Genomic DNA, 15406 nt, shown 5'->3' on the forward strand with positions numbered 1-15406 from the left:
TTAGAGATTTAAATTGGCGTAAAGTATTTAAAATATGGGAATTTAATTTGGTAGTTGCAGGCATTTTTACTCAAACATCGGAAACATTCATGTTAGTTATTCAAAAATCCATTAATTCAAAGATTATTAAATAATTCAATTCGGCAATTTTAGCAAAATAAAAAGTTGGAAAATTCTCTATATCCAAAATCACTAATTTTTCTTTAATGTTAAAATTATCCCTTATTTAGGTAAAGGTATGAATTTCATTTACTGATAGTACTACCAATTCTAGGCTTATAAGCGGAGCGTGAGAACATATTGTAATCAGAAAACACAAACCGCTTTAAGCCAAATAAATATAATACCAAAAAAAATTCACAAAAAATTGGTGTCAAATTCATTTGCAGGCTCTTTCTCAGAGCAGAAGTTAAATGGGCGTATTAGTTTTCAGGATATTATAGGTTTTTATCAAAAAAATAATAATTAACTACTATGTTACAAAAAATACGTTTTGCATAATGTACTGAAAGAACTTATATGCCATAAAATAGGCATCTAATTTATTTCAATATTTCATTAAAAATATTAAAGCGCTAAAAAAATTGTAAATTAATATACAGTAATATCGCTAATTCGAACTCGAAAGAACGGGAGCTTAATTTGTTCGATTTACATAAAGATTTGAATTCGAAAGCATTTTACGAAGATTTCCTTTTGACGGACCTTGAGAACTAGTTCGAATTTTAATCTTTAGTCAAATAATGAGGACAAAGCTAATTGAACTAGTCCAATTTAAAATCTAAGTCATGCCAACCACTTAAAAAATCAATAAAATTATTTTTAAATTTAAAAAATATTTAAAAATTTAAATTAGTTTTAAGCTTACGACGGATAAAACTGTTCTACAAAATTGGAGGGTTCCTGAAGTTCTTTTCGAAGATTTAAGCAACTATTCAACAATTTGAATATTCCACAAGTTTACCTACCAAAAGGTTTTCTTTTGTATTCATACACAACAAATCATCAAAAAAGCTAGAAAGTTTCAACACCTTTTAGCAATGTCTCTGACATACAATTAGTTTATACCGATTGGAAGTCATGAAATTGGAACTCGGGGCATCTTTTGAGTCGCAAAAATCGATCGAATGAACTCCCAATAATAAGATATCCAACAAGAGCCATCGCACCCCTAATCTTTTTAGAATTCGTCATCTTTTGATAGTAAACCAAAAATGTCTAATACTTGATAATGAAAGCGCTTTTCTTATGTCCACCATGATGATGATGATGTTGTCTAGTACCCAGTTTCTTTCTCCGATGAAAGGATTTGATCACGTGATCAGCATATTCGTTGTCTTCCTCATCTTGTTCATCATAAAGAATGAGAGGGCGTGATCTCTCAAGCGCCCTTCTTGAACCGGGCGGACCTGAACCAGACTGTGATTTTGATTTACTTGAACTAGATGAGCTTCCAGGAGGACCGCCGTTGCTTCCAGGAGGTCCCTCGCTACTTCCAGGGGGTCCTTCTCCTAGTTCAGTCTCGATTTCAAGTTTTTCCTTCTCGAGGGAAAGTGGCTCGGTTGTTTTAGAGCCGGGTGGTCCGCCTGATTCCTTCTCTTTCGATGGTGAGGTTTCGGGTTTACTTTCAGGTTTGGTTTTATCCTTTTCTTTAGAAGAATCGGGCTTACTTTCGGGTTTTGATGATTCCGATTCTGTGCTAGGCTTTTCTTTTTCTTCTACTTTCTTCGGAGAATCGGGTTGACTTTCTAGTTTTGTTTCAGCCTCTACTTTCAACTTTTCCTTTTCCTTGCTAGAAGTTTCGTCTTCCTTGTGGTCGAGTTTCTCCTCTTTCGGGGCTTTACTGCCTGATTCAGCTGGCTTAACAGGTGATTCGGCCGGCTTCGAAGCTGCCTCATCGGGGCCAAGTTGTTTTGACCCTGGTGGTCCACCACCTTCTCCGATCGGAGGCGTGCCATCACCATTATTCGACCCAGGCGGTCCACCATCTCCATTACCACCCGTGTTTGATCCAGGTGGTCCACCACCACCACCACCACCATCGTTATCAGGATTTGGATTAACGGGCGGCTCAATTGGAATAGCAGTAGTTGTAGTTGTGATAATCGGGCGGACGGTTGTCGTGGTAAAAGTTATAGGTTCAGGCCGGATGGTCGTCAATACAAGATTAGGGTGCACTGTAGTATGTATTAGGGAGGGTGGGATGGGCGTTGTGATGACAATTGGTCTAGTGATGCGTTCTGAATGTTCTTTCTGCTTTTCGAAAACCTCAGATTCTTCTGACGTCACTGGCTTGGCTGTGAAGAAAAAAATCAAACTGGAGTGAGGCAGAGGTTGAAATTTGAACTGTTAAAGTTAACAAATGTTTAAAAAGGCCATTATCCCGTACAAAATCCAATTCAAGGCGGGGTAGGTATTTAGCGCAAATTTGTTTCTTGTTAGGTCAAGGTTAAAATATAGAGACTGATCAATTTCAAACCGTACTTTAAAAAGTCACCCGACAACAATAACATGCAATCAATCAAAGTGTGATCTTCCCGCTGGACAAGGACATTTAGCGCATGCGCACTGTTCTTCATCGTCAGCATCCTCAACTACGTTGCTGGCAGCCGTCTCTATGTTAGGCGTTGCTAAGGAAAAGAGAAAGAAGAAAAGAGTGTCAGAGAAAAAGTGTATTGTGCATGGGTTGTAGATTATGAAAAATTATTTGATTAAGAAAGGCTATGAAGAGGTCCTGTTTTCTTTTAGTAAAGTTGAACATGGACCATGCAAAATACCCTCTCTCTGAACTCTCCCCGTTCTTCTTTCCTTTTGATGATTTACCTTTCTCCATAGTCTGTGTAGAAAAACCGGTCTTGGAGTCTCCCTTTTGTTCTCTCCAGTTTCTAACTTGAAACTAGTTTGTTTTGTTCACTTTTTGATTCAACCCAAAGAAGAGTATTTGGTGACGTGATCACAAATTTAGCGAATTGATTGTTATATTTTTGAAAAATAGAAAATGCTGAAAAAACTTACAACAATGTAGACTAGACACCAGGGTCTTCATACAGACTGCGGACTCAGGGCTCAGAGGTCAGGGCGGTACCGTCAACTACCGATTAATGTTCAAGCTTGAGACTTCAAAGATACCACCTCCAAATAGCAGCGCCTAACGTATTTTTTCCCTCGCCTCATCTTTATGCTTAAGATCAGGAATAATCATCAGATAGTTTTCCGACTTATGAAACAGAATAATTTCAAGGACAAAACCAATCGAGAAAACTATATCATAAACTATTGCACATTGACTTCGAAGCCCGTAAGGCTAGACTCGAGACTCCCGGATGGGAAAGGAAACAACTTATTTCACATCCAGAACGCTCGCACGTTGTTTTCACACAAATGCCGCATTGAAACTAAAATCTATCCCTAGATTTCAAAAGATGCAGTCTTCAAAAACAAAGGAACCGTTAGATACAATCCGTTGTCATGATTACAGTGGATGGGAAATAAGTGGCTTCACTTTGTCTTGCCTGGGAAAGGTAGAAAAGATTCTACTCTAGCCCTATGGGCTTTAAACTCAATGCTATTTCACCAATAAGCATTGGTACTCAGGGTCGCCGACTGTAAAACATAAATCAAATTATCAAGTACTGTATAGCCCTTCTAATACCATTTAGGTAATTGCTTTTTTTACAAGTCATTATTCGTGATATTCAGGGCGTAATATTTTATACGGACACATCCGAAAAAGACCTGGAATTTACAACTATTTTTGAATTTAAACACTAAAATCAGTGGTAAACGTCCGGGATATTTTTGGGTGTTTCTGTATAAAACCTCATGAATATCACGAATTGTCAATAGTGGAAAGAAAGGGCTTTCATTTAAAAGTCGTTCCGTCGTTTTGCATAAGATTTCTTTTCCCCCGCTAAAATTCTCCTGACTTTACCAGGATTTTTCCGCTATTTTGCCGGGACAGCCGCCATGGGATCGGAAAGGTTTTGTTTCTAAAGGTACGGAAAATCTTGTGTTCACCCATACAAAACTGGCTAACTTTCTGAAACTTGTTTTTTATCTACCCGGAGTTCTGGTCTTTTTCCGGTAAAAAAGTGGAAGTGAAATCTTATGCAAAGCGACGGTTGACGATTATCTAAATGGTATCAAATAGACTATACTATATCCTCTGTGTTCCTCTGTTTTACCCCTTAAAAAAAAAAAGCAGGTTACTTACGAACACACTTATTGGAGACATGAGCGTATCCAGGATTGCATACACATTGTCCGTTGATACATGTTGACCATTCAACGCATGTTGCATCGCACATTTCTACAAAACATGAAAAAACTTTGTATTCAAAACCGAAGAATTCCACGAAAAGTCGGTCTTCATCCAAGATCCTGAATGATTCCCAGATGGTTTATTTTTGTTCTCACTAAATACGTGGTGAATAGAATCGTAGTTTGTCGTCACAGTCTAAATATTCATTCAGTGTGATATTCACGGTGTAAAAAAACCTGTTAAGGCCGGTTTCCACTTTCGCGCGACATAAGCGAAAGCTTTTTGACGTTTTTGTAAGGTCATTGGTCGGTTGAAAAATGAAGCATTTCCACAGGTTGAAAGTGACGTAATGGATGAAAAAAGTAGAACTTGTCTTCCTTCAAACTTTTTTGTTCGCGCGAAACTTTTTTATAACGCAATCTTTTCTTCAGGCAAAAAAAATTTAAGAAAAAAACTGTCGCCCATTTCGCGCAAAACTGGAGACCGGCCTTTACGACTAGTTAGACTAATGCAATGGTACGGAACGCTACACGATAAACGAAAACTAAGGGAAATATTTTTCAAGGGTAACAGACCGAACGGTGCTAAAAAACAAAAAGCTGCATTGGTCTATTCAAAGCCAGAGAAAAGTGTAATCAAATGTAGATACCAACCTCTTTCACAAGTGTATCCATTTCCAATATATCCGGGACGACATTTACATTTACCCAGAATGCATTCAGCGTTATGATCACATTTCGCACATTTATCAACTAAGGAGAGAATAAAGTATCGTCTGTCTCAAAGGTATGTGGTCAATTTGGTTTTTGACATTTTCATTTGGAAATAGCTTTCCAACGGTGTATAACTTTCTAACATTGCATGAATGGGGGCTGAAAAGAGGTCAAACAACTAAGATGTCCACATACTTTTGACACAGACTTTAGAGGAATAAGCCGTTCATCACTAAAGTTAAATTTTGAATTTTCCAAGAAAAATTAACAATGTTCCATGAAAATTTTCTTAACTTCATATTTTGTCAATCGAAGCGTTATGCTCTTATATAGTTTATTCTTATATAGAAATGTAGTCTTACCATTACAATTGGGACCAGTATAGCGTTCAGGACAATGACAATCATAAGCGTCACCATTTATAACGCATGCGCCTTCGTGTAAACAAGGGTTGGGTCGACATGGTCCATCTTGTACTATACGATGAAAAGAAAAATCAAAGAAGAAATTGAGATTACAATTTTCTTTTTTTTAAATGAACCAGTACATTTTTGATGAGGCTCGGCTGCTCTTATTTTTTTGTCACTTTGAGCCTCAAATTGTTCTTATCCTGTTATTATTTATAGGGTGAAAAGTTTTTTAGGATTTATATCCAATTTTCATTACTTTTACCCTAAATTGCTTGAAATTGAGTAATTCCATTCTCAGCATTGTTCTTAAATTGTTCTTATTTTTTGGCGATTTCGAGCCTCATTGTTCTTATAAAATTGTTCTTATAAAAGAAAAAAAGTGTCGATATCCGACTTAAAATGTTGTCGGGGAAAATAAAGTCGGATTAGGGAACGACGATTACGAGAATTGACAACATTTTGGTAAAAGTGACTAAATTTTTTACCCCCACTATGTGCCGACTAAGAGATATCCCAATAATTTTTTATTCTGCAGAAATTGATAAAACATAATGAAAAGTATGTCTCAAAGAGTAATAAAATGAAATCTCTTACGCTCTGGTTTGATGCACATTGGTGGTAAATATCCAGGGCGACATTTACATCCAAGGAATTTACCATCTTTCTCCAAACAGATGCCATCATTCAAACATGGGCCTGGCTGACAAGCTATAAAGTAATGAGATAAATGGTATTGATTAAATAAACTTCGATTTAATCGAAAACTGCAGGAGATTAGAGCGGTAATTATTTGTCGATAGAAGCATCACATGATATAAAAATTTGCTATGATCTGAGGGGTGTCCTACGAAAACCTGTTTTAAAGCCCCTTTCTGGATTTCGGACGTGCGAAATGGAATGCCTAACTACATAACTACGATACACATACATGTGTGGTTATCGTAATTAATCTAAAATTTCCTAGGCAGGCTCGAAACGAAATAGACCTTTTGCTAGTTAGGATGTCATGTTTAATAATTAATAACTCTAGCATCAAAACAATGATAAGAAAGAAAAACAATTATGCATTAATAGGTCACTGTTATACTGGAGTTTTTAATGACATTCTAACTTAGCAAAAGGTCTATTGCCAGGGTAGATATGACTAAAAAATTATCAAATGAACAAACGAATAAATGTATAAGTAAGATGAACAAATCGATATTGGAATGAATGAATATTTACGTGATTTGTGCTGACAAACTTTTCCACTATATCCTAGCTTGCAATCACATCTGAAATCGGAATCGCTTACGTCAATACAACGTCCACCGTGCTCACAGGGAGAAGATCTACACGGTTTCAATGCTTCGTAATTGCCAACTGTGTGTATAAATAAGGATGTATATGAATTTGTGAGGAATGTTTATGCAACAGGGCTCGGTATCAAAGCTTGCCCCAAAGAATGCATCGAAGACTACCAGGGCGAACGGCGTCTAACTCCTGAAGTCATTGCTTTGACAAATCTCTCAATATCGACGTTTGACTTCCGCCCCTATAAAACTGAAACCCTTTTTTTCATATAGAGTTATAGATATTTTTTATAGGAGGCACGCCTTTTATGCTTAAAAAAACGGAATTCTCCAAGCCAAATTTGCGCTCGCGTGGTACGGGAGGGGGAGAAAGTTGTTCCTTATTTTCCTTTAAAAATGCTGTGTAACCAAATGATGGGAATGAAACGTTACACGATTTCGTTTGAGATTGCTAGGTGGAATATAAAAATCACGTATTATGGTAAAAAACATCTAAATTTAACGTTCATAATATAACATCTATATGGACGTCAGGACATTGTGTATGGATCAGCTGAGACTTAAAAAATATACCTTGTTTGACACAAACGCCAGTTTTCATATCAGGAGTGTATCCATGTTGACAGATGCATTGTCCTTGTGGTGAACACATCATCTGTGGAGATCCATGCAAACTTTTGGTTGGACATCCACATTCTAGTGTCAAATGTGAAGAAAAAGTCAGTAATTCCAGTGGCAAATATTACTTTTAATCTAGCCTTTAATGTCTTTACTACACCAGCGAGTACCTCACCAAAAACCGGGATTTTTCATTCCGTTGTGGGTTCCACTTTGACAATTATTTTTTATTTTTGAAAATCATCAAAGTGGAATCACCAAGAAACGGAATGAAAATTCTCGGTTTTTGGTTAGGTTCTCGCTACTTTTAACCAAGCATTTGTTAGAAAACAACTCGAACCGCGATACTCATCTAGGGAACAAGTGGTTTCAAATCCTACATAGTAAGTAAGTAAGTTTTGCGCAGTTGGAAACAAGTCAAAAGCTTTCCTTTCGATAGCTATCTACCAAAGGTAGGGGAGGGCACCACTCTTTCCTCCTGGCTTTTCCCACGAATCCTGCATAGGAAATCCCCCTCTTACTTTCGTCCAATTGGAAAAGTAGGCTTTTATAATTTAGCTCTGGTTTAAACGGCTTACTTTTAGCCCTGTCTAATTTCAATGGTGAATTAAAATGGGTAAAAGAATTGGCTGTCTAAAGTCAATACATTGCCTTCTTTTGATGTTAATGCAATGGCTTCTTTTAATGTTTTTCAAACAAAGATTTTATAACTTTCTTCCCGTTTTTAGCCCACTCTAACAATTAGAATAGACAGAGTAGGAAGTCGGTTTTCATAATTACCTTTGCAGAAACTTCCTTTCCACATGCCAACACATTCACAAGATGCTTTGCCACCGTCATCCTTACAAACGCCATTATGTTGGCATGGATTCGGATGACACGCGTCCCGTTCTAAAATTATGATGGAGATAAAAGAAGAAGGGAATTATTCTCATAGACTTATATATGATGGAGATGAAAAGAAGAAGGATGAAGATTTTTGATTCAGGAAAAACATTTTTTTAACTCTAAAACATTTCCTAGAAACAGCAAAATTTTCAGAGTGTCTCTTCTATTGACAGTCAAGAAATCAAATTTTGCTGGAGAAAAATCAACGGAGAAAAGCGTCATTTGATCCAACTTAAGGCTTTTTGTATAGACTGGGTGGTGCGACTAAAAGTGATCCGATAGTGTATGGTAGTTCTCAATTTGGAGTTTTCGCTTAGGCGGACTGTGAAACAATCTAAAGCAAAGTTTTGGTGAAAGTAGACTCTGGTAAAGTGTATTATACGCTTACCTGAACACTGATCACCTTTGTATCCGACTTCACAATTGCAACGGTATTCACCTTCAGGTAAGGGGATACATTCTCCGTTCATACAAGGGTCAGGTTCACATGGGTTCTTATCTGTGTGCAAGAAGAATCGAAATCATTGTCAAAATAAGACAAGATACAATTAACATCACAATACATTCAAAGTTTTAGGTGGGTATTTTAACGTTTTTCAAAATTTAATGTTTGGGCGAGAATGGCAATTTCAGTACTTACACTTTACGTGAGTCTTTAGGCCGTAAAAGGTTTATCAATACAGTCTTCCTTCGAATAAGCAAAAATTGTCGCTCCGGAAATTGTTGACTTTGTGACTGTCAACATAATAGTGTGTGTCTAAAAGTCCTTGACTTTGTGACTATCAACACCATTGTTGTGTCTAAAAGTCAGGCTAGAATGGATATCTAAAAATGAATTGGACTTACGTTTACAAAGCGGTGGTAAATAAGGTGCTGGACATGCGCACTTGAATCCACACGTGTTGCCTTGACAATAGTCAGCCACTGGGATACAAATACCTTTGTTCAGGCAGGGGTTGGGTCGGCACGTGTCGTCCATTTCTAAAATATTGATAGAAGATTATAATTTATAACGTGTAGTATAATGTTTATACTAAATATACAATTCATGGTATTCATAAGTAATGCTTTTTACATCCTGGTTGTTGCCAGTTGCAATTTTGAGTATTTTTTCTCTAGCTTAACTTTGCCACTACTTGCAAATCTGCGATGGTTTCGTAGAAACGTTATGAAAATCATGAATATTTTTTGATCTTGTCTGGTCTGCGATTTGTATATTAAGCTAAAATTGAAGTAACTCAAATGTTATGATTTCATGAGTTGATGGTTTTAAAAGATCTAAAGATGATAAAAGTTACCACTCGCTAATCCCGGTTGGCAGCAAAATTAATCTTGCAAGACCGGTGGATGAATAATTAACTCGAGCAAATTCTCAATTCTTGGCAAATTCAGGCAATTTTGGGTAGCTGTGAAAGCAATTTTGTTCGGTCTTTGGCTAGTTAATTCTTCCGTTCACAGCAAAATTCATGATATTCATTACGTAATGTTTTAATGTAAGCAGTCAAAAATAGCACAGGCGTTTGCCACTAGTTTTATTGTTCAAATTCAAAATTAGTGCTAACTGACGGGTCTCTTTTGGTGCCTCTGTAAAACATTACGTTATGAATACCACGAATATAAGAGCCCTGATTACAACGAATACTTACTTCTACATTGTTCGCCATTCCCTTCAAAACCTTCATCACATACACACCGATCAACTTCACAATGCGCATTCTTATGACAGTTCTGACAACTGTGGTCTGGTAACGAAAAATCAAAATCATCAAAAAATTAATATCTAAAGTGGGTTAGATTTCGCGTAGAGTAATTTTCGCGAAATTTAGTACTCGCGAAAAATCAAAAATCCAGATTTTTGCCAAAAATCCATAGGAAAATGAAAAACAAAATAGATAAAAAACAGGCCGATTCGCAAAATATTATCATTGCAAAAATTTTAGATCTCCGATTCGCACAAAAAATTCCACCCAAAGGTTTCATAGGAATTGAGCTTGAGTTTGCTAGGGCATAATAACGGCACACAAAATGTCACTGAATGACATCATTCGAACAAGTAGAACTCGTTTCCAGCTCACTTATAGCGATAATGTTCAAACACCTTCAAACACCCTAAATCCCCGGGGCGGGAGTGCTTAAGGTAAATGCCGACCGTAAGTGCAGCTCTTATGAGTCCTTTTTCCACGCTTCCCAAAGTGCACTAAGGGTCGAAATGAGCAAAGATGAGAAAGTGTGCAGTTTAAGGGTGTAAAATTTGTAAAATCTGACTAATGACAAATTTACTAAAATTTGACTAAATTTGGCTACACTGCAAGGGTCTGATTTTAAAGTTCTAATTTTGGGCCACACATACGGTCGTCATTTAATCGAGTGTCCCACGGGTCCAAATCAAAGAGCAAAGAAGGGTTCCTTACGTTCACAGTTGAGCCCTTTAAAGGGTCTTTTACACGTGCAATAATACTGCATTGGACCAAATGACCAATGAAATCCAGAGAATGAATCGATACAACGACCACCATGCATACACGGGTTTGTTAAACAGGGCCGTGTTTCTATGGGAGATAAAAAAATAAAAAAAATAAAGAATAACGTTAATACTTTGCCGTTTTGATTTTCCTTAGATTTTGTAATTTTGATTTTGGAATTTTTTGATTCTTTTTATTTTTATTTGCGTTTTCGATGTTTTATCAAAAGGTATTCCAGGGGTCGGTACTAAACTTTCAGACATACGTGTATTAAAGAAGAGAGATCTTTTTGCATATCATCACTCCATTAAAGAAATGGTATTTTAGTACCATCCTCTTTTGATCTTGTTAGGACAAACCATGAACATACTTGCCTTCTCACGAACATTTTTCTCAAAAGCTGATTTTTTCGACATAAAATTCATTTTTTGCACGAATTGATAATTTTAAACAATGCTATCTTATGAATTGAGCAAATATTGAAGACATTTGAACCTAGGAAATTTTAAATTCTATTTTGAAAAATTGCAAAGAATTCTGAAAAACATTCAATTTTCTGCCTGGATACTGGATCTTTGGTGGAAATAAAAGGAATTTTGAGTTTTTTTGGGTATACAAACACGCCACTAAACAAAATGATGTCTGAGATTTTAGTACCGACCCGCCTGAGTAGACATGATTCTTTTGAGTGATTTACCCCCGGTCTAAATAAAAGAGGTGTGGTCCATCCTTGAGCTGTAATTTGAATGAAAATTAATGGCTTTTGAGCCTTGTGATTTTTGACTGTCACAAGTTAAAAATCCAATTGATATGAAAGAACTTGCAATGCTAGTTACTACTCCCTTGAAGTTAACTGAAAAAACTTTTTTATCGTCGGGAAAAACTTCATCAAAATAGGCCTAAATTTTGTCCTTTAAGCTATCATCAATTAGTAAGGAAATTCAAAGACCTTTATCTCACCTTCACAGAGGTTACCAGTAGTCCACGGTAAACAAACACATTTGAAACGATCTCCATCTTCAACGCATGTTCCTCCGTTCATACAAGGGTTCGGTTGACACATACGGTCTAGATGGAGAAAAATATTCATTTGCAGTTGATAGAGTTGATATTTTACGTGATAGCCCAGTAATTTAGGACTTTTATGCAGCCTTTGATTGTTTTTACAGAGTCCACGGCAAGCTATGAACTGAACGGAACATTGGAAGGAGCGGGGATTTGAAACACGAAACACGAACCACGAACCACTGGTGCCTTTGACCTAACCTTTATTTCTTGCTACCTACTTGACTGGATCGGGCTGCCGTTGTCTAGCTTAACAGCCGACTAGATGATGTTATCTTTCGTAAACCTTGATTTGCACGCGGAGCAAAAATCTTAAAGCAACCAGGTTGCGCTGTGTTGATTTCATCAAAATTGAAAGATCTGCTATAAAAATCCTACCCCGCCTCGGAACATCAAAAGTGAAATCAGTATGGTATTAGCCAACGATGGCTTCTCAGTTACGGAAACGGCTAACTGACCGATTACGGACTTTAGTAGAGGTTCTCTGACTACGGGGAAATGTAAAACAGCCAAGGACATAAAAAAGTGGATTTTATGAATGAATGAAATCATCATCATTCTCTTTCGAATGACATCTTACCAGCACAAGCAGGACCACTGAAGCCTTTTGGACAATCGCATACAAAATGTTCTTCTCCTTCTCGGCAAGTGCCACCGTTACGACATGGGTTTGTGAAACAAAAACTTCGTTCTTCAAAAAAAAGAGAATAGGTGTTTCAATTTAAAAGATAAGGGAGCGGTTATTACTCAGTCAAGATGAGCTTTTAAATGAGAATACCTATTTTATAGCAAATACAGGAAAATGATAATTTTCCTTTCAGAACAATCTCGCATAATTCCGAAACCGAAACATAATCATTCATGACACAATAATCTTTACTGTTCAAGAGGTCAGCGTTCGATTCCCACTTGATGCTGCGATTTACTTGGAAAGTGAATGTACCTTTCTTGGGTCAAACAATGCTATGTAAGGAAAACTGGGTAGACAGAAACTCAAGAAGCCTGTCATAGCATAGTGCTAGATAACAGTTGTTCGGGTAAAAGTGCTCTAACACTCTATCGAGTACTGGATCCAAGAACTGTGCATCAAGGGTTTATTGTAAAAAGATGACACAGTTGACGCTCTCTAATTCGACGTTCTACTATTCAATGTGCTCCATTATTCGATAGTATTGAAAGCAACCGTCAATAAGAAACATTCATAAAAGCCCTGCTATTCGATACGCTCCTTTATTCGATGAGAATCCAATTCAGGGGAATCGAATCGAATTAGAGGGAATCCACGGTACTTACTTCTACATAGAGCACCACGGTACATAGGTAGACATTCACATTGGAATTTCCCTTCTCCTTTGAGCTCCACGCAACGACCACCGTTAGCACAAGGGTCTGGGTCACAGTTGTTTAAAGCTGGGTAAGAAATAGATATTTTTCATAGTGCATTGTTGGAAAGTATTACACATGACACATGGAAAAGTGATGTTTAATCCTTTTTATGTTTTTACAAAATTGAAAGGTCCAACATTAAACATTTTTGCAGCTAGAGAAAAGGAAGCCTTCGGGTTGCCCTCGACTGCGATCGCAAACTTACTTATTTACTTAGAAGTGATTAAATGTTTGTTGTATAGTTTAGACCGTTCTTTTTCTTTAAAATTTTGACATTTGATCTATTTGGCAAAAAGTTTTCTTTTTCCTTCTGTTGAACCACGAAGCCAAATGAAATTCTGTCAACTTTGAACAAAAATGGCGATTAAACAGTTTTCAAAATCAAAATAGTGGTTACAGGAGAGGCTTATTCTTTCATATATCCCATTTCGGGTATATCCGACATCGATTCGACATGGAAAAGGTTTAATGATTTATTTCTCGACACAAAAGAAAAGCTGTGTATTACAAGAACTAAAAAATAATAAAGGTATTGAAATTCACGGAAATGTTGACTTACTTTCACACCGTTTACCACGGAATCGTCTAGGGCAAACACAACTAGCAATGGTTCCATCATGTGTACATACGCCCTGGTTTCGACAAGGATTTGGATAACATGGGTCTTTGGCTGAAAGTGTCAATAAAAGATGATAATTTTTTCGATTCAAACCTGTTGAAAAGTTAATCGCCGAGATTTTTGACAAATTTTCATGTACCCCCTGGAATTTTATTGACAAAGGCCCTTTGGACGGAAAATTTTCGACTTAACAACCCCTTCGATATTATTTCTTCCACTGTAAAAGATCTTCATGTAATTTTAATACGATTCCTGCCTTAAATTTCGGAAGTCCGGCTAAAGAATACTTTTTAAGTTCTTTCAAAGCTTCAAGTAAGAAAATTAGAACAATTGAAGCCCAACAAAATTTTACTAGTTTTAAAAAAAAGCCTCCGAACGTTCCTTCTAGTACAACGAGTTTTGATCTTACCTTCGCAGTCGATTCCATAGAAACCTCGTTTACATCGGCATTTATAGAAAGGTTCTTCTTTTGTTTGCGTGCAATCTCCTTTGTTCTTACATGGACATGGGTGACAATAATTCTTTTCTGAAGAAAAAGAAAAATGGTACATTTCTTATGATTTTCACTGCCTTCCAAAATAATTTTTCACCAAAATAGTTTCAGCCTACACTTGGGGATTGTGTTCGAGTTTGCCTTAGCTTCAAAAAGTAATCTAGAGATGTTTGATAAAATTTTAAAAGAAAGGAAAGAAGTCTTGCATGGATAGAACAGTATATCTCCATCCGGATAAATAAAATTGCAAACCACGTCGTAGTATTTCGCTGCAGCTTCCGCTCGTATGGGCTAACTACGTTTGTTGAATACAATTGTTTTCAAAACCATTCTCTCGTGGCAATATACTTTTTTATAAGAACTCTTTATAAGCACTACACTATTCCCGTGTTCCTGTGTCCCAGAGGAAAGGAAGACGCTTGCTAGTCTAGTTAACACACTTTTAACGTTATTTCAACGTTCATCTCACGTTATTATCACCGAATCCTTTTAACCCTAACTTGTAGAAAAAAAGGTGACCCTTAAAGAGACTAGGGTGTCTTTACGAAACCTTAGATAGACTTTGGAAGGTGAAAAACCCGACCCTTAAGGCACGCATCTTTACCACCAGGGGCAGCAAACATAAAAAGTGAAACAATTACTTGACAAACCTTGACATGTTTTTCCAATATATCCAACAGGACAGATACATTGATATGTTCCGTGTACCATTGATATATAAACACCACCGTTTAAGCATGGATGCTCATGCACTTCCCCTACAAAAAATATGGTGGAGATAAAAATAGTTTATTCGAGGATTTAGAAAAGTTTAGGAATGGACTATTCTAGAAAAAATGTGCACCCTTTGTTAAGGTTCTTTTTCAGGAAAGGTGACCAACTTGGATTTTTCACTCAAAAAAACGGACCAAACGGATTTTTTAATTTTATAGACCACAATGGACGTCAAACCTCCTCCACATACTACAGGCTATTTCTGGAATATCCCACTGGTGGGCTTTTATTTCTGGTTAAAAAGTGATAGAGTAGACTAGGGTCTACTGACTAACTTTTAACTTCTGATAATTTTTGCTGACGCCGATACCAGTGAGGTAAACTAGAAGCATTTGGCAAGATCGCAATAAAAAAAACGAAATTCTAAACAAAAAAAAATCAACTTCTTGAATTTTCAAAAGAAATCACGTGTAATCAGAACCACC

At 36.8% G+C, this 15406-nt stretch overlaps 1 protein-coding gene across 3 annotated transcripts in view; it reads right to left on the reverse strand.

Moving 5' to 3' along the window:
• Positions 1-1196: 1196 nt before the first annotated feature.
• LOC136821334 (fibropellin-1-like) overlaps positions 1197-15406 on the reverse strand; it is a 35812-nt gene continuing 21602 nt past the window's right edge. For 2 of the 3 annotated variants that reach the window (XM_067077569.1, XM_067077570.1), the window contains 18 exons: positions 14858-14965; positions 14124-14240; positions 13655-13765; positions 13003-13119; positions 12290-12400; positions 11605-11712; positions 10594-10731; positions 9829-9924; positions 9029-9163; positions 8571-8681; positions 8075-8185; positions 7250-7372; positions 6609-6746; positions 5979-6092; positions 5337-5450; positions 4915-5013; positions 4214-4309; positions 1197-2297 (listed from right to left, as the gene is read on the reverse strand). In XM_067077569.1, the coding sequence (XP_066933670.1) occupies positions 1219-2297; positions 4214-4309; positions 4915-5013; positions 5337-5450; positions 5979-6092; positions 6609-6746; positions 7250-7372; positions 8075-8185; positions 8571-8681; positions 9029-9163; positions 9829-9924; positions 10594-10731; positions 11605-11712; positions 12290-12400; positions 13003-13119; positions 13655-13765; positions 14124-14240; positions 14858-14965 (3026 nt within the window). In that variant the 3' untranslated portion in view covers positions 1197-1218. Of the gene's footprint in view, positions 2298-2484; positions 2631-4213; positions 4310-4914; positions 5014-5336; positions 5451-5978; positions 6093-6608; positions 6747-7249; positions 7373-8074; positions 8186-8570; positions 8682-9028; positions 9164-9828; positions 9925-10593; positions 10732-11604; positions 11713-12289; positions 12401-13002; positions 13120-13654; positions 13766-14123; positions 14241-14857; positions 14966-15406 lie in introns of all 3 variants that reach the window. The other variant, XM_067077571.1, reaches the window with a different exon arrangement.

This window comes from Clytia hemisphaerica, unplaced genomic scaffold (assembly GCF_902728285.1).
Source record: "Clytia hemisphaerica strain Z4C2 unplaced genomic scaffold, Clytia hemisphaerica genome assembly, whole genome shotgun sequence".
NCBI lineage: Eukaryota > Metazoa > Cnidaria > Hydrozoa > Leptothecata > Clytiidae > Clytia > Clytia hemisphaerica.